The 22,624-nt window shown below is 38.5% G+C and overlaps 1 protein-coding gene and 1 long non-coding RNA gene across 2 annotated transcripts; both read right to left on the bottom strand.

Moving 5' to 3' along the window:
• Positions 1 to 4,237: 4,237 nt before the first annotated feature.
• On the bottom strand, positions 4,238 to 11,191 carry LOC137039441 (uncharacterized). Its single transcript, XR_010897653.1, has 3 exons — positions 10,946 to 11,191; positions 4,504 to 4,545; positions 4,238 to 4,419 (listed from the first exon to the last, which is right to left on the bottom strand). It is a non-coding gene; the product is annotated as an uncharacterized lncRNA (long non-coding RNA).
• A 147-nt stretch (positions 11,192 to 11,338) lies between these two features.
• On the bottom strand, positions 11,339 to 15,165 carry LOC137039749 (carcinoembryonic antigen-related cell adhesion molecule 20). The gene is made up of 6 exons (XM_067415026.1): positions 15,001 to 15,165; positions 14,831 to 14,895; positions 14,428 to 14,716; positions 12,582 to 12,887; positions 11,441 to 11,719; positions 11,339 to 11,385 (listed from the first exon to the last, which is right to left on the bottom strand). The coding sequence occupies exons 1-6, from the start codon at positions 15,041 to 15,043 to the stop codon at positions 11,339 to 11,341; spliced, it is 1,029 nt and encodes a 342-aa protein (XP_067271127.1). The 5' UTR covers positions 15,044 to 15,165.
• Between the last annotated feature and the right edge of the window lie 7,459 nt (positions 15,166 to 22,624).

Raw genomic sequence — 22,624 nt, 5'->3', positions numbered from 1 at the left:
AAAACGCACTGTATAAATATGAAGGAAATTTCCGTATTGTTTTTTTACAGGTGTTTTTCCTGTATTTTGAATTACACATTGCATTAGTTTGAGTTTTAAGGGTCAACGGAAATGTCCGTAAAATTACTGGATAATGTACTGGCAGAAAATTACCAGTCCATTTTCTGTTTTCTTTTTTTTTTCCCAGTGTAGCATTGGTGGATGCTGCTCTTTGGTGGTGGTTGAGGAAGATTACCACCACCAATGAGCAGCATCCACCAATGATGATCTGAAAACACCAATAAACAAGATGATCCGAAAACATCAATAAAGAAGTAAGCTGCATTGTATCAATCTCCATTTGAGATGTTTTGCTTAAAGTGTCATTCAGTCTGTCTGTGTTCTGTCAGGACTCACAAGCCGCTTCGCTGAACAGCTGTGAGCTGCTGAAATAAGCCAATCAGAGCAGAGCTCAACATTAATATTCATGACCCTTCCAAATAAGGCAAAAACAGAGCACTACATCCTAGGGACAGTTTATAGGGTTGTAAATGGACCTGTAAGACTGTATCTGGACAATTTTTGCCCTTAAATAAGCCACACACCCTCTATGTAGATATCAGAGAACAATTCAACATATTGTTTCAACTCATTCTAGTGCACCTTTAACCTGTTGAAACATGCAGGAAAATGAAGAGTCGGATATCTGGAAAACAAGTCGAATCAAACAGTCACAGGTTAAAGCGTGCAAACTAGATGAAAGAATGTAACCGTTTCATCAGACAAAATAAAACATGTTTCATGCAGCCACCAGGAAATAATCAATGCTGAAATGTATTAAATTACAAAAAAAAAAAAAACCCCACCCTGAAATGTGCTTGAACTTCAACTGCATGAGTTCATAGAGCCTATTTAAGATAATTGCAGTAGGCATTTTGTCTTATCGCTTCTGTTTACTGCAGTTTGCATTATTGGACACTGAAAAATTGAGGCAGCAATCTAAGTTGTATTAACTTATTTTTTGGTAAACATGTTATTTATATTATGTTTTGTAACTTTCAGATGTGATTTATATGTCAAAGGGGGGGTCTAATGCTAGTTCATGCATTCTTACTTGGATTCTCATGCTAAACATTGGCAACATTTCAAAAAATGTGTTGGATGTATGACAGAGTATTTTTGTGCCAAATACACTCCTTCATTCAAATACGTTTCTGAATTATCAACCGGGATAAACGGTTGTCTTTCAAACTCCCTCTGCACGCGATAGGATAGCGCTACACCAACCAGAGCAACGAAGGTGAAGCAGAACTTGTTGATAGATTAAACTTTCGCCGTATCCGGTCGGCAAAACTCCGAACACATCTTCCCTTTTTAAGAATAACTTCAGTGCCGTTCTTTGTTCTTTTCTCAGAGAAAAGCTTAACTCCCAAGTCTTCCAGAGTCGCGGTCAAAGCTGATTCGAAAGACCGCCGTTCGCCAGTTTCTGTGTTTACTAGAAGCACACAAACGCAACTCAGCCGTCGTCATTATGGCCCCGCCCACCAACTCTATACACAATGTGATTGGGCTGACCAGAGTTTGGCTTTTACAGCTCAGAAGTGTATTGAGAGTTGCTAGACGACACTCGCGGCAGATTAGATTTGCTGCCGCTAGGGTGCGTCTAGATTTCTAGGCTAAGGGAAAGATAACCTTGCTGAGCTTCCCATATAACTCAGCATTGAGGAAACAGTTGGATGCAGTTTGTGTTCCTGGAGCAGCAGCGGAGTTCTGCAAGTGTGTTTGTATGTTTCCGGTCATGAGTCAAAACTGAGTAAATCCGCATCAAATGTCTGTTTTTTTGGCAATCTGCGTGTAAGTGTACACAACACGAACATATAGTGAATTGGAAGTATTAATGCCATTATGAATCGTGTGTGTGTGTGTGTGTGTGTGTGTGTGCTCTCCTTAGCTCCGCCCACTGCATGCCGGCACGAGCTCGGCTGTTTTCGGAAAGAATCGGTACAGCGTGTTTGTTTTTTATAAATATGATAAAACTAAAGACTCTTTGGAGATATAAAGATATGAAAAATCTCTTTAAGCATTCAAGATTAACATGATATTGGCAGAACCTGTGTGTGAGTATGTACTCTTTAAGTTAAACCATGCCTACTTATTACATTTAAGTTCATGCAACTACAACTTTTACTCCCCAAAAGAATATAATGTTAAGCTAAACCAACATAAACATTATTGCCTGTGATTTTTGCCAAGTAAAACATGTTCCTGGGTAAACATTTAACAGCATATTTTATTTTCCTGCAGTATTTCAATCACTAAAATCAGCGGAACATTTTAAAAAGGTTAACATGAAAAAGACTTAAAGTGCCTTGATGTACTAAACAGTGATAAAAAATCAATCTCAGTATTTGCCTTATTGACTTTGCATACACAGTATATATATACTGTATATACACATGTATACATGTGATTATATCTACAACATACATTTGTGAAACAAAAAAGCTAACAAACAAAAAAGCATTACATTACAAAATAATGCTTAAAAATAAGCATTCCAGCATTGCTGAGAAATATGTGCAAAATGCAGACAGTCACTGCAGATGGGATAATCAATAGCTTGTTGTAATGACTTTTGTTGTAATCACCTGAAATAATTATTACTTGTCATTTGAATGCTTAACTACGGAAGCTTATTACGGAAGCTTATTGCATTCACTTGAGAAAAAAAAATCTACTCTGTTTTTCTGAATTAATGACTTAATTATCTCAGAATTATGAGATAATTATTCATGAATATTTTTTTTGCTCTGTTTTTCTGAATTAATGACTTAATTATCTCAGAATTATGAGATATTTTTTCATTAATATTTTTTTTGTTCTGTTTTTCTGAATTAATGACTTAATTATCTCAGAATTATGAGATATTTTTTCATTAATATTTTTTTTTGTTCTGTTTTTCTGAATTAATGACTTAATTTTTCATGAATATTTTTTTTGTTCTGTTTTTCTGAATTAATGACTTAATTATCTCAGAATTATGAGATAATTTTTCATAAATAATTTTTTTTTGCTCTGTTTTTCTGAATTAATGAGATCCCTCAGAATCCAGCCAAGAGCTCTATTTTAGCTGGATTGCATGGAAGTAAACATGTCCCGCCTTTCAAATTTGTGCAGACAGCCGATCTCATGAAAATTCGTATAAATAGTAGTATAAATAAGTGTGCAATCTTGTGGAATGTATACGCTAAAATGAGTTTTGGTGTGCATATGGTACACAGTTTTTCACGTGCTTATTATACGCACTTTATGGCATATTATACGTACGAACCCCCATCCCACCATCCCCAACCTACTCAAGAGCATGTCATATGCATGCACGCGAAAGACTGTGTAGCACGTGTATTATCTCAGTAAACATTCCACACAATATACATTCCAGACGATATACATTAGACACGATTTCACACTCGTACTATTGATACGCATTACTATGTGATCGTGTTAAGATGATGCATCTGAAATGCATTCAGGCTGGCTACGTGGTGACACAAGAGACAATCAGGCAATTGTTGAAAATACTGGATCCCCATGGAGTGCAATAGCTATGTCAAGCAGATCAGAATGTTCATTTCTGCTGTCATGAGCTGTCTGCACAAAGTTGATGCACTAAAAACAATACAATTTTTATTACTTAAAGACAATGTCTCAAACCCAAAGTAAAATAAATCCGGATTAAATTTGAAAGGCGGGACATGTTTACTTCCATGCAATCCAGCTAAAATAGAGTTCTTGGCTGGATTTTGAGGGATCTCATTAATTCAGAAAAACAGAGCAAAAAAAAAATGTATTCATGAAAAATTATCTCATAATTCTGAGATATTTAAGTCATTAATTCAGAAAAACAGAGCAAAAAAAATGTATTCATGAAAAATTATCTCATAATTCTGAGATATTTAAGTCATTAATTCAGAAAAACAGAGCAAAAAAAATTATTCATGAAAAATTATCTCATAATTCTGAGATATTTAAGTCATTAATTCAGAAAAACAGAGCAAAAAAAATTATTCATGAAAAATTATCTCATAATTCTGAGATATTTAAGTCATTAATTCAGAAAAACAGAGCAAAAAAAATTATTCATGAAAAATTATCTCATAATTCTGAGATATTTAAGTCATTAATTCAGAAAAGAGTAGATTTTTTTTTTCTCAAGTGAATGCAATAAGCTTCCGTACTTAACTCCATATAAGAGGCATTGTTATTTGAAATTTGTGCACAATAGTAAACATAAAAACGTAAAAGGATTTTGTTTGTGCTTTGTAAATGTCTATTTGCAGCACAAAGGGATGGATTGTAATGGATCTGTGGAAGATGATCTTTTAATCCAATCTTGTTGTTCATTGTCAGAATTGCTGTCTGTGGCATTATTGGCTGCCTCTGTTAAAAAAGGAATATTTTCAATGTACAATTAAAATGTACTTGTATTAAATGGTTGTCATTGAGTGTGTTTTCTTGTCTAACCTGGTGTGGAATTTTCACTTCTCTCAGTTTGACTCCCAGCCTCTGTTAAACACACAGATTCATTCATCAGAGCGATCATGAGAGCTTCCACTGTGACTGGCAAGCTTTAATTCCACATTTACACTTACATTCGTTATCCACTTCTGTACGTTCTCATCAAAATCTACTCTTTGAATAGTATAATTATGTGATGCCTAAAGCTACTAATGAGGATGATGATACAAAAAGCAAAATTACAAAGGAGAACAGACTAAGCATAATGCAGTGCCATTGGCAACACAAGTGTTTTTTGCAAGTTTCACCTCTGTTAAACTGAATCAGTTATTATATTCCTGTCCTTCACCACGCAAAGCAAATGGATTTGCACCATTGGTGCGCATCTGAAAACGAGGTGTGTTCATTTTTTCCGGAGAACCCCCACGAGAAGCTATTGTTTAGGGCTAGTAGTTGGCAGGTTTTGTTGTAAAAACTTGGCAACCCTGTCTGCACGCGTGCTGGAATAAACGATCTTTGTCGGTGTTGTATAAGAAAAAAATAATTTAATGATACACAGAGTACTTACCCAACATGATCATCATTTAAAAGAGAAATAGTGAAGGTGAATGCATATACAAACAAGCTCTCCGTTTAGGATTCAAACAAATATAATCCAAGCCCCTTTGATGACGTGCATGATTACGGTACTGTTTATCATCTGTCCGTTATCGTGTAAAGCCCACCCTGATGATTGGTCCGAACAGTTTCTGTTCGGAGATAATTGACCCTTCGCTAAGCCACGCCCGAATACCACCACAGGCCAATCGTGGCTTAGCAACCGTAACTAGGCACGGAAGGTCTGTCAAGCTTTCGAGCGAGGGAAACATGCCGATGCAAATCTGTGCGTATGGATTGTGCAAATCTAATGCCAATCCTAAAAGTTTGGACAGATGGTGTATTTTTTTTCCTTCCCCAAAACGTAAAACTGAAGGTAAGAAATACCAGCCTTGAATCAACATGTGTGTGTGAGACCCCATTCACAACGTTAAATGTTGTCAGGATTAACAAAAACACCTACGTCTGCTTCAACAATCTGAAAATACATGAGGTTTTTGACTGATGCAAGTTATTACATATGATGCAGTATATAGACTATAAAAAGAATTGTCTTAGCTTTATTTATTAGTTTTGTATTGTAGTTTTGTTTAGACAAAATGTGTGCAAATTAAGACCATCGTCATAAGTCGCATCAAGTCGTACAGCCATACACTCTATCTGAATTAATGCAACGCCAATATTTATACATTCACAAAAAACACGTAATTAGTCAACGTCAATGGACATTATAACTCGAGCCTCAGGATTTATTAATAATTTCGCCGTATATCCCCCTACTGGTCGCGTCAGGAACAACAGGGGCGTAAAACTGTCTGGGCCGTAGAACTGTCTTGCTCCAGGTCTGCAGCCTCCCCATATAGTAAATGTGTGGTTTTTGATGAATGGCTCAGGTCAGAATCTCAGGCAAGTGCCAGGTCCAAGGAGTAGATTATAGACACACGACATGTGAGCAGTAGCCCGGCGCGCTAAATATAACGTTAAGCCGGAGAATCATTGCAAAGTTTTCAGGCTAATGTCTTGTGTTTATTCCACAAGATTTATTGATAAGTTGTTTGATTTATAATTATTCGATAATTTTTCTCATTTTACTTACCCTGTTGTGCATGAACATACATATGAGGCAGCTGCTGATTGTGCTGAGACCATAGGCTTTAGCTTCAATTTTATTGAAATTATTCTGTAATCGGTTGCATAATATGTCGCGGATATATCCCGCAAATACATACTGCAGTCCCTTTTTTCTTTCTCTCTCAGATATTTCCCCTGTTCGCCAGAAATGGCTAATTATCTCCTCGGAAATGACTGACACCGGCGCATACATACTGTAATAGACGTGCCAGGCGCGAAAGCTTGACAGGCATAGCAACAGTAACTAAGGGGGGCGGGGCTTAGCGAAGGGTCAATTACTCCTCTATGGAGCGAGGCCAGACCGAACTGTTGTGGGCGGGGCTAATTTCGGCTGGCATCCAGGCTAACGCAGCAGCACACAAACAATGTAAAAGATTATTATTGTGTACATAAAGATAAAAATGCCTACATGACATAAACGGCTAGAGAGAAGCAATTCAATTGACTGATAGACAACTACTCTGTAAGTGTTTGTAACTTTTCTCATTTGATTGTTTGTTCATTTGTTGTTGGATAAGTGTGTCTGTGTAGTGCTGAGCTGTGTATTATTAGTTTTGGTATATTCTCTGGGTGTGTGTGGGAGTTAGCATTTGTTGAGTTAGCATTTGTTTGGTCATTGCCACGTTGGAAGGGAGTTTGTTGGGGGCGTTCCCAGCTGCTTTCAATAACGATACTCAAGTGAGTATAAATAGCGTGATAGTCCGCGGCAGCGGAAGCGGCAGTGTGAAGCCCTCCTTGTGTGAAGACCAACGAGTGTAAAGACTTCAACTCTTCCCAGTGCAACTCCTCCCGAGCAAGGACCCCGGCAAGGCACTTGAGTATCATCTTCCTTTTCAGTATTTGTGTTCGGCTCTAATTCCTATCTGGCCTTTTCACCATGTGCTTTCAAATCTCAACTATAACTACTAGCACTCGTAAATCACGCTCCGTACGCACGAGACGCCGTAATCCTAATAATTTGCGCTATATCCTAACATCCTCTGCTACTTTACTCTTTATTCCAATTGGTCTCTGGAATTGCCAGTCGGCTGTAAACAAAGCAGACTTTATTTCATCTATTGGGACTCATTCTCAGCTTAGCCTCATGGCCCTAACTGAGACCTGGATCAAACCAGAGGACACTGCCACTCCTGCAGCACTCTCAAGCAATTATACTTTTTCACACACTCCTCGGCCTATTGGGAGGGGTGGGGGTACTGGTTTGCTTATCTCAAATGATTGGAAATTTGATCCATTACCGTCTCTACCGGCCAATTCATTTGAATCGCACTCAATCACTATTACTCACCCTGTTAAAATCCATGTGGTAGTGGTCTATCGTCCTCCAGGTCACCTCGGTAACTTTGTGGAGGAGTTGGATGTGTTACTTTCTAGCTTCCCTGAGGATGGCACTCCACTGATTCTGCTTGGCGACTTCAACATCCATCTTGATAAACACCTAGCTGCAGACTTCAGCACTCTACTGACTTCATTTGACCTTAAGTTAGTATCTACTACGGCTACTCACAGATCAGGTAACCAATTAGACCTGGTCTACACACGCAACTGCTCCACAGACAACACTTTAGTTACTCCATTACACACCTCAGACCACTTTCTCATCACTCTTAACCTCATACTGACTCCAGATACAAAACATACTCCTACACAGATTACCTTTCGGCGTAATCTACGCTCACTCTCTCCCTCTCGCCTATCCACTATGGTTTCATCTTCACTCCCTCCACCTGCTCAGTTCTCAGCACTGGACACTAACAGTGCTACTGACACTCTTTGCTCCACTCTAACATCCTCCTTAGACAGTTTTTGCCCCCTTTCATCCAGACCAGCCCGCCCCACCCCATCTGCCCCCTGGCTGTCTGAAGTTCTCCGTGAACATCGCTCTGGACTCAGGGCGGCAGAGAGGAAATGGCATAAATCTAAAAACAATACTGACCTTGCCTTTTATCAGTCTCTTCTCTCTTCTTTCTCTACAAATGTCTCCACTGCTAAAACAACATACTACCACAACAAAATCAACAATTGCTCTGACTCTCGCCAACTCTTTAAAACATTCTCCTCTCTCCTTTGTCCACCTCCTCCCCCTCCTTCATCAACTCTTACAGCTGATGACTTTGCATCATTTTTCACCAACAAAACAGCTCTCATTAGCAAACAGTTCTCCTCATCACTAATTGACACGCACATCTCAACAACTAACACGAACACGCTTCCATCCTTCTCTCCACTCTCCGAGGCAGATATTTCTAAACTCATCCTTTCCAATCACCCTACTACCTGTCCACTTGATCCTATTCCCACTCACCTCCTTCAGGCTATTTCTTCTTCAATCACTCCTGCACTCACTCACATTGTCAACACTTCTCTTCACACGGGAACCTTTCCCACAGCATTTAAGCAGGCTCGGGTAACCCCACTGCTTAAGAAACCCTCTCTGAATCCAGCACTTTTAGAAAACTACCGACCGATATCCCTTCTGCCTTTCATTGCAAAGACCCTTGAGCGAGTTGTGTTCAATCAACTCTCTAAGTTTCTTGAAAGGGACAACCTCCTAGACAACAACCAATCCGGCTTCAAAAGCGGTCATTCGACTGAGACGGCCTTGCTCTCGGTAACTGAGGCACTGAGACTGGCAAAAGCAGCTTCCAAATCCTCAGTGCTCATTCTGCTGGATCTGTCTGCTGCTTTTGACACAGTTAACCACCAGATCCTCCTGTCAACACTTAAGAGGACGGGGATTTCAGGATCTGCTCTCCAGTGGTTCAGGTCTTACCTCTCTGGTAGGTCCTACAGGGTGTCATGGAGAGGTGAAGTGTCTAAGTCTTATAATCTAGCTACTGGGGTTCCCCAGGGCTCAGTCCTTGGACCACTTCTCTTCTCCATCTACATGTCATCATTAGGTTCTGTCATTCAGAAACACTGCTTCTCCTATCACTGCTATGCGGATGACACTCAACTCTACTTCTCATTTCAACCAGATGATCCTACAGTCAGTGTTCGTATCGCTGCCTGTCTGACAGACATTTCTGACTGGATGAAAGAGCATCATCTTAAACTCAATCTTGCAAAGACAGAATTACTTGTTTTCTCAACCAACCCAGCACTTCATCAAAATTTCTCCATTCAGCTTGGTTCATCGACCATAACTCCATCAAGGACAGCAAGAAACCTTGGAGTTGTGATTGATGACCAGTTAAACTTCACTGACCACATTACTGCAACAGCCCGGTCCTGCAGATTTGCTTTATACAACATTAGAAAGATTAGACCCTTCCTATCAGAACAGGCTGCACAACTCCTGGTTCAAGCTCTTGTTCTCTCCAGACTGGATTATTGTAATGCTCTTCTGGCTGGGCTTCCAGCATGCACTATCAAACCCTTGCAGCTGATCCAGAATGCAGCGGCGAGAGTGGTCTTTAATGAGCCGAAGAGAGCGCATGTTACGCCTCTCTTCATCAAACTGCACTGGTTGCCAATGGCTGCTCGCATCAAATTCAAGGCACTAGTTATCGCCTACAAAACAACCTCTGGCTCGGCACCAATATACCTAAATTCACTTGCTCAGACTTACACACCCTCCAGAAGCTTGCGTTCTGCGAACGAGCGGCGCCTCGTGGTTCCATCCCAAAGAGGCATGAAATCGCTCTCACGGACATTTTCCTGGACCGTTCCTACCTGGTGGAATGACCTGCCGATCTCAATTCGTGCTGCCGAGTCTGTAGCCATTCTTAAAAAACATCTTAAGACACATCTTTTCCATTTGCACTTGACCAATACAGAATAGCACTTACTGATCACCACAGCAACGACCAAAAGCGTACACTCCGGGATCATATCTACGTCTCTCATCCGGATTTGCGCCTTCAGGCGGGTATGTTACATAGTAATCATAACTATCAGAATCCAGTGTTCTGTATATTGCGTACGTGAGTTTTTGTTGTAGATGGCTATTGCTGCGCGTTTAGCTAGAATACAAAACCAACCCATTGGGCCACTGAATCTGCATTAACGACAACAGCTGGGGCAACAGCCTTAGTCCTAATGGGTTGTAGCTATCTTAGCTATCAAAATCCAGTGTTCGGCACTGTGCGGACGTGAGTTTTTGTTGTAGATGTCTGTCTTTTTAAAAAAAAAAAAAAAAATTGTGTATTGTGCTAATTAATTGAGATTTCTTACAGCTCTTACAGGTTTTTGGCCTTGTCTGTTCCGTTGCTTCTATTACTCTCCCCTTTTTTGTAAGTCGCTTTGGATAAAAGCGTCTGCTAAATGATTAAATGTAAAAATGTAAATGCATGTATCAGAATGACCTATTTGCAGTATTGACGAATAAAATTGGATACTTATTATTCGTCAGGCTGAGGGTGTCTATATTCCGCCATGTAAATTGGGATCTACTTTGTCGTGAGCACAAATGGCTTTTAAAGGGAATGAATAAAGGGATTCGTTTACTGCACGTTAGGCTCAAGACTCATTAGAGAATAGGTACAACTCTTTTGGACCATGTGCCTGGTGCTCCAACCGTCCCCCCCCCCCCCATTGTTAAATTAACAAAAGTGGATTCGGATTCCTAAGTGCACCTGCACCATACACTTCAGATTATGCACTTAGATCATTAAAATAGGGCCCAAAATATTGAAAATTATTGTGAACAAAAAAATGGTCAATAGTGATCAAGTTAGTTTTGCACAAAAGGCTCATATCAGCTGTAGGTAATACTTGCCTTCTTGTCTTGGTTGTTTACGTTTGCATACATATACCACAAACCCAACAACTATAGCTAAGATAATTACAACAGCAACCACAGGCAGACATATTTCCAAAATGAGATTATTGCTCCCGTCTGGAATAAACAAAAAGAAAACAAGTTTTCAAGCAAGGTAACATCATATAGAAGGTGACAGAGTAAATACAGCAGCAGTTATTTGAAGGTGGCATCTGAGGCAGTTTTAGAATCCAAATAAGCATGACAATTAACACATTTAACCAGTTATCTTTAAGGTCTCAAGACTATCAAACCAAAATGTGGTGGATATCAGATAAAAGGATGAAATAGGGTTCAAAAATCATAATCCAGCCAAAATGCCAGACGTTGCAAAAGTTTGAGCACACATGACTAAATTTCTTTCTCCTTATGTTCAAGGTTTGTGTCCAAACATTTGGCTGTATCATATAAAAAGCATCCTGAGAGATCAAGTCAAGACAAATGCTAACATACCTGAACAAAGTTCACTGATGATGAGATATTTAGTCTCGTTGATGAATGAATTGGAGACCACACAGCTGTAGTTGCCATTATCCTTATAATCCAGATACAGACATGAATAGTTGACATCAGACACACTGATGCTGGACACTAAACTGTCTCCTTTGTACCAGGAGAGAGTCACATTAGTCACATTAGTCAGATTCTCCACTGAACATTCCAACGCACATTTTGAGCCTGATGACGAACAATGTTTAGAGTGATTGGAAATTTGAGGACTGGGCAGAGGTTCTGGGGAACATAAGAGAGAAAAAAATAAATGTTTGGTCTCATGATCTATCTATGAATAAATGAGCTGGAATATGTTGATGTGCACCATACTGTTAATAAAGCAGGTCAAATGCCACTTCACCACTAGAGGGAAGTATATTTGCACCATTTCACTTCTAGTTACTTGCTGAATTCAGAACTGCATACTGCACATTCTGTTATATTATTACATGGCAGAAATATTTTGAATTTGAATTCAGAAACTGTTTGTCCCATCCATTCTCTTCCTCTAATACAGTTTAAAAAAAAACCTGCTCTCTATTTGAATATATTTTAAACTGTAATTTATCTCAGTGATGTCTTATCTGAATTTTTAGCAACATTACTCCAGTCTTCAGTGTCACATGATCCTTGAGAAACCATTCTAATATGCTGCTTTCTTGTTAAAAATTATTATTATTATTATCTTATCATCTTGCATCACAATGAATGAATGATACAATATAGCTTTAGTAAAAGCTAATGACAATTGGCAAAGTTCTTTATTAATCCGTATTTTGATTTACAAAATGTATTTTACAAACAATGCAAGTTTATAAGACCACATGTACAACTATGTGAAAAGGGTATTTAACAGGCTCAATTAAAGCTACACTGTGTGATATTTTCCCCCATCTAGCAGTGTAAAGGTATATGACCATCCATTGAATATTAGTTTCTGTTCCTCCCAATTCTGATTTCGTTTCGCCGATGTAGTCCAAGATTAACATGGCAATCCTGATTGGTGTATGTGTTGACATCCACTCTGCTACATTGAGAAAATTAAGACAACAAACCTTTGTTGAATGAAAACTGTGTTAAATAATTTACTTAGTTTACTCACCCCAGACAGTGACATTGAAACTCCAGCAGGTGGAAATGTTATTGTTGATCTGTAGTTTGTAGACTCCGGAGATTTCTTTGCTGATGTTTTTGATGGTGAGATCTCCAGTTGTACTGTCCAGACCGAGTCTGTCTATGAATGTCTCATTATCATAGCCAAATATATCGACTTGTTTTTTAAGGATTTCAGCAATGAAAATCTCTCGAGATCCAAAAAGCCATAGTATTTGATCCTGTATGTTTTTAAAATGATTTTGTAGAGTGACAGAACTGCCATCCTCCACTGGCACCTGTGTCTTTGATATAGCTGTTTCAAAACATTACAGGAGCATAAACATTTTTCTCATAAATATCTAATTCATATCTCTCACATAAATAAATTATTTACCACACTAGCGGGATGAGGAGTAACTGTCGACTATATTCTAACAGATCCCTTAGAATTAAGTAAATAACTTTGTCTGTTTAAAGGAACACTCCACTGTTTTTAGAAATAGGGCTTATTCAACTTCTTTCCTAAATTTAGATATGTGGGCAAATGCATTTTTGTCTCAGAGCATGCATTGTTTAATTTGGCAGGGTTGCTGCTAGCTTAGCTTAGCATAATGAATGGAATCATATGTTGCCAGCTAGCATATCCAGAGCAAGCCTGCAGTCTCCCTCTCATTTACTGAAGCTTTCGCGCCTCGATCGCCCCCCGGTGACCGGTCCCAGTATAGCCGCCCCTCTGTGATTTCTAATGGACGCGAGGCAAACTAAATAATAAAATTACACTTCAAAAATGTTTCCCCAAAGTTAGTGTATGTCACTGAAGGCAGTTATCATCACGATGATTTCATTTCAGGTGTTCGTTTTAAAAATAAGTTTACTTTGAGTTAGTTATTTGATGCTATAAAAACGGGGGTGTGACGTCATGATTGACAGCTGAGACTGACGGCTTCTCTGAGTGAAGTTGTCACTGAGGCACTAACGGACTTTTTTCGAAATTTTTTGGAGCAGATTAGAGCTTTAGCTTTAATTTCTACATTTCCATAACTGTTTATTTCACACCAACATAATTAATTGTTCTGCATCTGCGAGCGTGTGGGCGGGCTTTTGATATCGCGACTGTACTTCCTGCTCTACTTCCTGCGCTCTACTGCGCAACTCCGGTCCCGAAATCGCTACTGCGCAGACTCGGTCCCAAGATGTCCGCGCCGTGCAAGGCTGCCTGAAAGCTTCAAATATGGCAAGCGGAAACGGATGATGTCGAGTCGTCCATATTTTTTTACGGTCTATGATCCAGAGTAAAAGTGATCCAAAACAACAAAAACAAAAACACTCACCTAATTATTTCTTGTGGCTTGCGTATTCACAACGAGTGCAAATAATGATGCAGATTAAGACTATGCGATTTCCTAGGCAGATATTGACTTGGGACTAAATAATGGTAAAGCACAGGCAAAGCACTGCTACTTGGGCGCAGAGATATCTACACACAGCGATTGCTCAACAGCCAGAGGACATAAGGATGAGAGCCGTGATATCACTGCGTCCCCATAATATAGTCCCAAATCAATATCTGCCTAGGAAACCGCCTAGTCTTAATCTGCATCGCTATTTGTACTCGTTGTGAAAACTTAGGCCACAAGTAATTAGGTAATTAATAATTAGAGACAAACATGCATTTGCCCACATATCTAAATGTAGGAAAGAAGTTGAATAAGCCCTATTTCTAAAAACGGTGGAGTGTTCCTTTAAATGATAAGTAAAAAAAAAAACGTTTTTACCGTAAAATAACAGGAAACAAATAAGTGAACTCAAGGCAATAGATAAGTTCATTAAATAAATGCACCACCTATACATACGTGAACATGGTTGACAGAATTGCGTGATGTCCAGATGTGTGGTGTGGTTTCTGAAGGGATTGTTGAGCACACAGCTGTAGGTGTTTTTATCCTGATGTTCCACCTCCAGACATAGAGAGGGGTCGATGCTGAGATCAGATATTTTGATGATTGAGAATATACTACTTCCGTTATACCAGGTGAGAGTCACATTTGGTGCATTCTTTGCTGAACACTCCAACACACATTTTGTCCTTGATGATCTTTGAGAGCACGGTCGATATTTTCTGTCAATTGTAGGAATTGGGAGCTGGAAATAATGAGAGTTTTCAAAAAATAAGTATTTCATATAGGCTAAAAAACAAAAGAAAAATATCTAAAGCGGTGCAACATATAGACCTATTTACAAAAAAAGTTCAAATACATAAGTGTTGAAATCTCCCATCACTGAAACGGTCTTCATTTCATTTGCCTCTGCATCTAAAGCACCTGAAACAGTCAAGAACAGTTAACAAAACTGCTAATTTACAACAGTCTAAAATAGAAATATTTCACGAATTAAACCATTTTGTGATTAAAAATTAAAACATTTACCACTGGAAAGCCATAAAAAGAGGAAAATAAATGAGCGTTCCATGTTGAAAGAAAAAGCAATAAGTCAAATATCTCAAACGAATAAATGTGGAAACCAAAATAAAAATAGTCCTTATAATTCCGAAGCACTTGTGGTAATAAGAAATATGTTATTCGTGAAGTGAAAATGCCTACACAACACAAATTTTCAAAAGCCCATCAAAAAACAAAACTAAAAACTATGGGGAAAAAAGTGACTTTGTTTTGAAACGAAAGTGAAAATGCATATTGTTTGTCACAAGATGTCATATGTCAGTTTTTGATCTGCTGCGATCACAAAATTTTAACCCCAGTCACAATGCCACCAAATCTTCCGTCTTTGTGTTTGAAAGGCTGGAAAAAAATGAATATACATTAACTGTTCATTTAAACAGACAAACAACATAAGGTGTTTAATTCATTCCAGAAAACTAAAATTTTAAAACTAAATTCAATTTTTTTTAAACGAATTCAAATAAAACGTTTAAATGGAAAAAAGTTTAATCAAACAGGCTACATCGTCAAATTAAACAGATGTTAAAAAATTGTATAGATTTTTTGCAGTTAATCAAAAAATGTGTTGAACATTTTGGCCTAATACAATGCATGATATTTAATTTATTTAAAACAAGATACACAAGTACAACATAATACATTAAAACAGCTTTATTAAGTCTTAAAAAGAGTACTCAGGAATTAATATGGTGAATTATTATAACTACTGAATTAGAAATAATTCTGGTCTCATGTAAATTCACAGTGCAGTGCATCTTAACTGAAGGTAGGGAGCAGAACAGCTTGCAAGCAGATTTGATTTGTTTTCTGTATGACAGCATACAGAAAGACTCCCATTAAGTATATTTAATATTGATGTTTTTAATGGTGTGTCAAGTGTAAAATGTGGTCCATATATTATTAGTAAAACTTTTAAAGCAGCCCACAGTCATGTTTATTGACTAAAAAAAAAAAACAGGCAAATTCAACATACATTTTTTTAAATAATGAAATAACCATATAATGAGCTGGCTGAGTGCGTAATAAAACAATGGAGAAAACACTGTCAAGGAAGGCTATAGTATAAGCACAATTCTCAAATGTTCAAAACAAACACAATTGCTGCTGAGAACATGTGCCCTTTTGAGCTCTGGGCCGTCACTGGAGTGGTACCCTTAAAGGTGCACTATGCAACTTTTCGTCCACTGGAGGGCGCCTATTCTAAACGGCTCACGAGTACCGGGACTTTTATTATGACGGGACGGGACACAGTCACCGGGCGCACGCACTTCCGCTTTTTCCGGTCGGGTAAAAACAGCTATTTTTATCATATCAGATACATTTAAGGGGCCAAGGGCTTCGGCCATCCGTCCACTCTCTTCCCTGAACTGAAATGAAGTAGTGGGCTGTACTTTCCACACGATTGACATCAGGTTCAAGTACACCAGGTTGGCTGGTGGTTATGTTGCCCGCATACCGCCTCCAATGGCTGAGACTGGTATTACGATACCTGACGGGCCAGAGCTAGTAATGCTAATGCTAATTAAGGTTGATATCTCTGCAGCACTATAACTTGACATTTTTTTAATGACATCATCGCCCTTATTTCTTCTCATTCATTTGATGCCTGTAGGTCATTTTTTGGATATTTTTACCTCAATTTTTACACATGGCACCTTAAAAGGGTTAGTTCCCCCAAAAATGAAAATTCTCTCATTAATTACTTATCCTAATGTCGTTCCGCACCCGTAAGACCTCTGTTCAACTTCTCCTTAGTTTTTCTTAGAGGTGAAGAGAGGTCAAGCTCCCTCTCATAGCAAAAGGCTACATTAATCTCCACTTCCAGCATCCTCACATGCGATAGCCTGCTAACCGGGACACCTTCTTTATGTGTACAGATGTGACGTAATGACGCAAACATATGCTTGAATTTCCTGTGGAAATCTACCAGTACCACTGGAATTAAAAACATTATTACAAGTTTACTGCTGTAAACAGAGCTACGGTAAGCAGATAGTTTTGAACACTGGCTGGTTATGTACTTGCTCAAATTTATTAAATTTATTTTGGATAATTTTTAACCCAAAAAAGTTATGGACTGCAGGTTTAATAATTCTTAAATGTAAAATCATAATGTAATGCTTCGTCTCCTTGGCATCTTTCTGTGTTGTAATAATTATTTTCAGTAAATTGTACAGAATCTGATTTGGATCCATATGGTTTGCCATTAGCACAAACCGATCTAGTCAGACATGTTTGTTTATGGTGTGGTCAGTTTTTCTTCTCTGTGTTATGATCCTTTAAATCCTGATAAAATAGTTTAAAAAATAAACATTTTATTGTGCCTTTAATAACACATGCAGTTGGCCTTAATTCAGTGGGATTCCTCTTGTTATCTTCCTATTTCATTCCTGAATCCTCGACAAATACCAACATTTTCCCAAAAAAATTAAAATTATCCCACGATTTACTCACTCTTAAGCCATCCTAAGTGTATATGCTGGTTCTAACCCAGCAGTGAAATGAATGGGTAAAACTTTTTGGAAAAAACTTGACTGTTATTGGAAGATAAACCTTTTTCTGCTCTAGCATCCCATGGCCAAACCCTCTGTCCCTACCTAAGCTAAGCAAAATTATGAGCTACTCAGGACGTACTGCCAATACGTAAGGCCATGCCTGAATCCTGACTCTCTACTGAAGCTATGCTGATTCTAGCCTGGCAGTGACATGAAAGGGTACACTTTTTCGAAAAGACTTGATTGTTATTGGATTGGAAGATGCACCTTTTAGCATCCAATTGCCAAAGCCGCTCTCCCAACCAAAGTTAAGCAGGTCCAGCCAGGCAGTGACATAAAAGGGAGACATTTTTAGCAAAAATATGATTTTTATTGGAAGATGATTTAGTGAGGCATGTAGGGGGTAATGCAATACATGTGGTAGCTCATTCTAAGGGGAATTATGAGCTACTCGGGATGTACTGCCACTACAAAATACCCGTTTTATTAAAACTGTTTAAGTCAGTTCTGTTTTAGTTTCCCATGGCCAAAGCCTGACTTGCTACCAAAGCTATGCTAATTCTAGCCTGTTAGCGAAATGAATGGGGAAAAGTTTTAGGAAAAAAACTTGATTGTTAGTGGAAGATGCCCCTTTTACTGCTGTAGCATCCCATCAGAAAAATGTGCAGCTTCAAATAACAGTCAAGTTTTTTTCCAAAAAGTTTTCCCTTTCATGTTGCTGTCTCGCTAGTACCAGCATAGCTTCAGTACACTGTAAACATTTTTTGTTGGTTTTTGTTGGTTTAACTTAAAAAAGTTAGTATCCTGGTTGCCTTAAAAATTTGAGTTCATTGAAATTAAAAATTTGAGTTGATACAATGAAGGAAATTTGTTTAATAAATAGAAACTCAAAATATTATTTTATCTGAACCACATAAAACATTTGATAAATCATCTATTTGGTTCACTGCGTCATTGTTTCAATGTAGGGCTGGGCGATATGACGAAATATATCGTCTGGACGATAGAAAATGTCTATCGTTTTATATAAGGCTCTATCGCTTACGCCACGATAAGGCGTTTATGGCAGAATTTTACGTCAAGATGCACCTCACGCCACGGCATGCCCATGCAATACATAAACGCGCTCCCTCTGTCTCTCTCTCGCTCTCTCACTCACACACACACTCGCGCTGCAGCCTCCCTTCCACTTACGTCACTTTTTTAAAATCCCCCACAGCGCGAAACACGAGTCCCGCAAACGCGCCGCAGAGGAGCTTGTTTGTAATCAGAGGACAAATGGCTCATTAGTTTCGAAATGGTTTGGGTACAAGGTGATCGCATTGAAAATAAAGGCGTTTGTCCAGCCTTAGAAGCTCATTTGAATCATTGCCGCGGCTCATTTAAGAAAATGACAGCTCCGAAGAGACGCCGCTTTAGTTTGAGGTAACTTAACGTTACTGCTAACAATAATAAAGAAAGACGATCAACACCTAATGTGTTACCACTGAAATGAAGATGTAATATATTTCCAAATGTAAGCCCATCTTAAGCGAAATGCACGCTTCATACTGTCGTCTGCTCTGGCTCTAACCTCGAGTGTTTACTTTTTGCAAACCTTGTGAGCGCGCAAACCCAAATGCTGTGACCTCGCGCCAAATGTTTTTATTGGTTTATTAAGTACAAACAGGCGAGTAATGAAAAATTGAGTGCGAGGGATATGTTCAATCACACAAAAAGATTTTGGAATGAGACGGCCAACTGTAGTAGCGTTTAGTCCACTGTCTATAATAGCCTAATTTAGAGATCACTTTTTTATTTATTTTAACCGACAACTTTGATCGGTTAACGTTGATACGGTCAACCATCGGTCTAACGGTCATCAGTTAACATCCCTAGGCAGGTGTTAACTTTACTAACAGTCTTGCTTTAAAAAAGGTTCTAAATAAAATAAAAATGTAGTCCATACTACCTTTATTTGTTTTGTATATCATTTCAAACTGCATTTCCACATTGCAATTTTGTATAGACTATTCATAAACTGAATTAATAGAAAGGTTGCTATATCGTTATGTATATCGTTATCGGGATATCAAATGAGCTATATCGGGATATGAAATTTTGGCCATATCGCCCAGCCCTATTTCAATGCGTCATCAGAAATAAAACACACACAATTACCCAATATGCTTACAAAATCTTTTAATAAAGGTTGACGAATCTCAAAAAATGTTCATTGTATTAACTCAAAAAATTAGGCTTTGGCCATGGGACGCTATACAGCAGAACTGACTTGTGATGTTTTCATAAAACGGGTCTTATGGAGTGGCAGTATATCCTGAGTAGCGCATAATTCCCCTCAGAATGAGCTACCACCTGTATTACTTATGTATTAGTTAGACTGGTTTTAAATATAGAAAAAAAAAAATAAGCAGAAAAAAACAAACAAATAAGCAAAATGGCCAAAGCCTGGTTAGCTACCAAAGCTAAGCAGGTCCAGCCAGTCAGTGACATGAATGGGAGAGTCTCATGTGGCGGTGAGTCTCATATTGGTTTAAGAGTCTCATGTGGCGACGCTGCAGTATATCACTGCCTCTGTCCTGTTAGCTTTCTGCAAGACAACATGAAACCAAGGTGAGAAACTACAAAGGATTGTGTTGAAATCTCAGCTGAAATCACTTCAGGTCTGTGACTAGCAGACAACAAAATTCTAAATTCTTGAATGCAGCTTAAAAAGAGTTACCCTTGTCCAAGCTCTAGCAATCTCAACAAACATCTCAATAAGCTAAAGACATTCATTTTTAATTTCACTATGAGAATAAGTGCACATTGTGTGTCATTGTGATGTTTTAACAGTACAGAGGAAGAGGCCCCTGTGCCCATGATTCTCCATTAACGTCTGATCAAAAATATAAAACATTTGTTTCATTACAGACCATAAAGGGATAGTTCACTCAAAAGTGAAAATAACCCCATGATTTACTCGCCCTCACAAGCCATCCTAGGTGTATATGACATTCTTCTTTCAGACAAATACAATCGGAGTTATACTAAAAAAATATCCTGGTTCTTCCAAGTTTTATAATGGCTGATCTGTGTTGAAATATGAAAAAATATCCATATTTAAACTTTAAAGCTTCCGGCAGATGGCCTATGCAAGTCAGCAAAAGAGTAACCCCTCATGCGATATATGATGCATGTAGGAGAATCGCAAGTTTTGACACCTCTCACAGTTCAAACTAATAGGGCTGGGCAACAAACTCAAGCTCCTCTACTCTTATATCCAAATCCTCTGGCATTTCTATCATTTTGTGCGACTAAAATGTTTCTTATTTCATACCGGTGCACCTTACGACCTCACATCCACTGCCTCTCCATGAACAAAGCATTTGTTCTCCTTTGATGGAACTCACAGTCATGGTTTGATCATACTGTGGTCTAAACCAATTAGAGACAGAGATGGGAAAGGTCTTCGCCTCTGATTGGCTGTGGTTCAGATATTCCTGTAGTCCTGCACTGCTTCATGCTGCGATTGAAATTGCGACCTGAGCACCAGAAAATCAGCTACGGCAATCACCATCAGCAAAATAAACGCAAGAAAACAGATGACGAACAATGAAAAGAAATAGACCCATGGAGTTCTTTCTTTAAGAAAAGTAGGCCTGTCCCCCCCCAACACACCCGGGTCAATGCTCCGACAACAGCCCAGACATGGAGCTACTTCAGCCATCCAGTCCCTGGTAAGATGCCAAGTTAGGTCCACCAGTGCAACGAGGCAAAAAGTTAATCTGGTGCCCTGGTATATTTATTAAAGGGTTAGTTCACCCAAAAATGAAATGTCTGTCATTAAAGGGTTACTTCAGCGATTAGCATATGGGTTTGTATCAGTAGAAACCCTGGAGTATATTCAAATGATCGTGCTCCCTATGCTCGTACTTCCTATGAAAGTTAAGCTTCCAAAGGCATGAACTGAAAACGCGCCAGACTGAACAATGCCGCGAATGCCGTTGCGTTTACCTCAGCTCTCATCATGAGACCTCTTACCCCAGCTCATCAGGAATGTATGTAATTTGACTCCTGCAGTGTTTGCGCTGTGTGAAACTCCCTCAGCGGCTAAATCACATATTGAACACACAAGTTCAGTTTTTAATTGTAGTTTCTGCTCTCTAGCTGGGAAAATTTAAAGTTCATAACTATTCAGCCCTTGAGAGATTTAGTTTTGCATGTTCTACTGGCAGTGGAAGACTTTATCTTTGAGATTTTTGTTAATTATCTCTTGACAAGGCTAATTTATCAAATACTGCCAGATTAATCTAAAACCTTTTTGTTCTTTTCTTATTTACTGGTGAAGTCTACTGGCCTGTACCATGAAGCCGGTTTAGCTGGCTAGCCAGATATGTTTAAGCTTAGTTTGTGCCAATCCTGGGTTTTAGGTACCATTAAAGTGGTTTGTGTTCATCGCCATAGTAACTTACGCTCCACGGCTAACCTGCTCCAGGGCAGGTTTTGTTCTGGATAAGAGATCTCAAACCGAAATTGGACCAATCAGCTGTGAGTAAAGTTACACACCTCTGATTCAGTAAAGTCACTCCCCCTGTTTCTGCTCCAAATTAAAGGTCACATAGCAAATGGTTTTTAAAGACTAAAATGTCTGGCTTTTAACAATGCTTATTTATAATAATATTAATTTTGAATGATTTAGAAATAATTTATGTAATTATTATACCCTTAAACAATTACACATTTATTATTTTAGTAAATTAATAATTAATAGACACTTTGTTAAAATTAATATTAATAGCCTATATAGTCATACAAATAAGCTTTTAAAAAATCTATTAAAAAGCTGACTGAGCTTAAACGTTCAATTCTCTCTCTATATCAACTAAACTATATCTTCATAACTTTTACTTGCATTGACGTATAATATTTTTTCTTTTAGTTGTCCTCTTTCATAAATAGCTATTTTCTTCTTGCTGTGTAAATTTGTTTAAATTCCTAATATATTTTAATCATGTAATATTCTGCAGAAGAGCGAAATGAATCTTGCTGCTTCTCTCGTGAGAAGTGAATCTCAGTGATCCACAGCGTGTGATTGGCTGTTCACTGCCGATGTC

Source organism: Pseudorasbora parva, chromosome 14 (genome assembly GCF_024679245.1).
Source record: "Pseudorasbora parva isolate DD20220531a chromosome 14, ASM2467924v1, whole genome shotgun sequence".
Classification (NCBI taxonomy): domain Eukaryota; kingdom Metazoa; phylum Chordata; class Actinopteri; order Cypriniformes; family Gobionidae; genus Pseudorasbora; species Pseudorasbora parva.
The sequence above is the reverse complement of the archived record's forward strand: the minus strand, read 5'-3'. Positions and strand labels throughout refer to the sequence as shown.

Bases quoted from the DNA above. Each gene is read 5' to 3' on its own strand.
- LOC137039749 (XM_067415026.1), bottom strand. From the start codon at position 15,043: ATGGAACGCTCATTTATTTTCCTCTTTTTATGGCTTTCCAGTG. The intron at 14,896-15,000 runs GTAAATGTTTTA...TGACTGTTTCAG, and splicing joins CTTTTTATGGCTTTCCAGTG to GTGCTTTAGATGCAGAGGCA. The intron at 11,720-12,581 runs GTGAGTAAACTA...TATGTTCCCCAG, and splicing joins TTTCAATGTCACTGTCTGGG to AACCTCTGCCCAGTCCTCAA.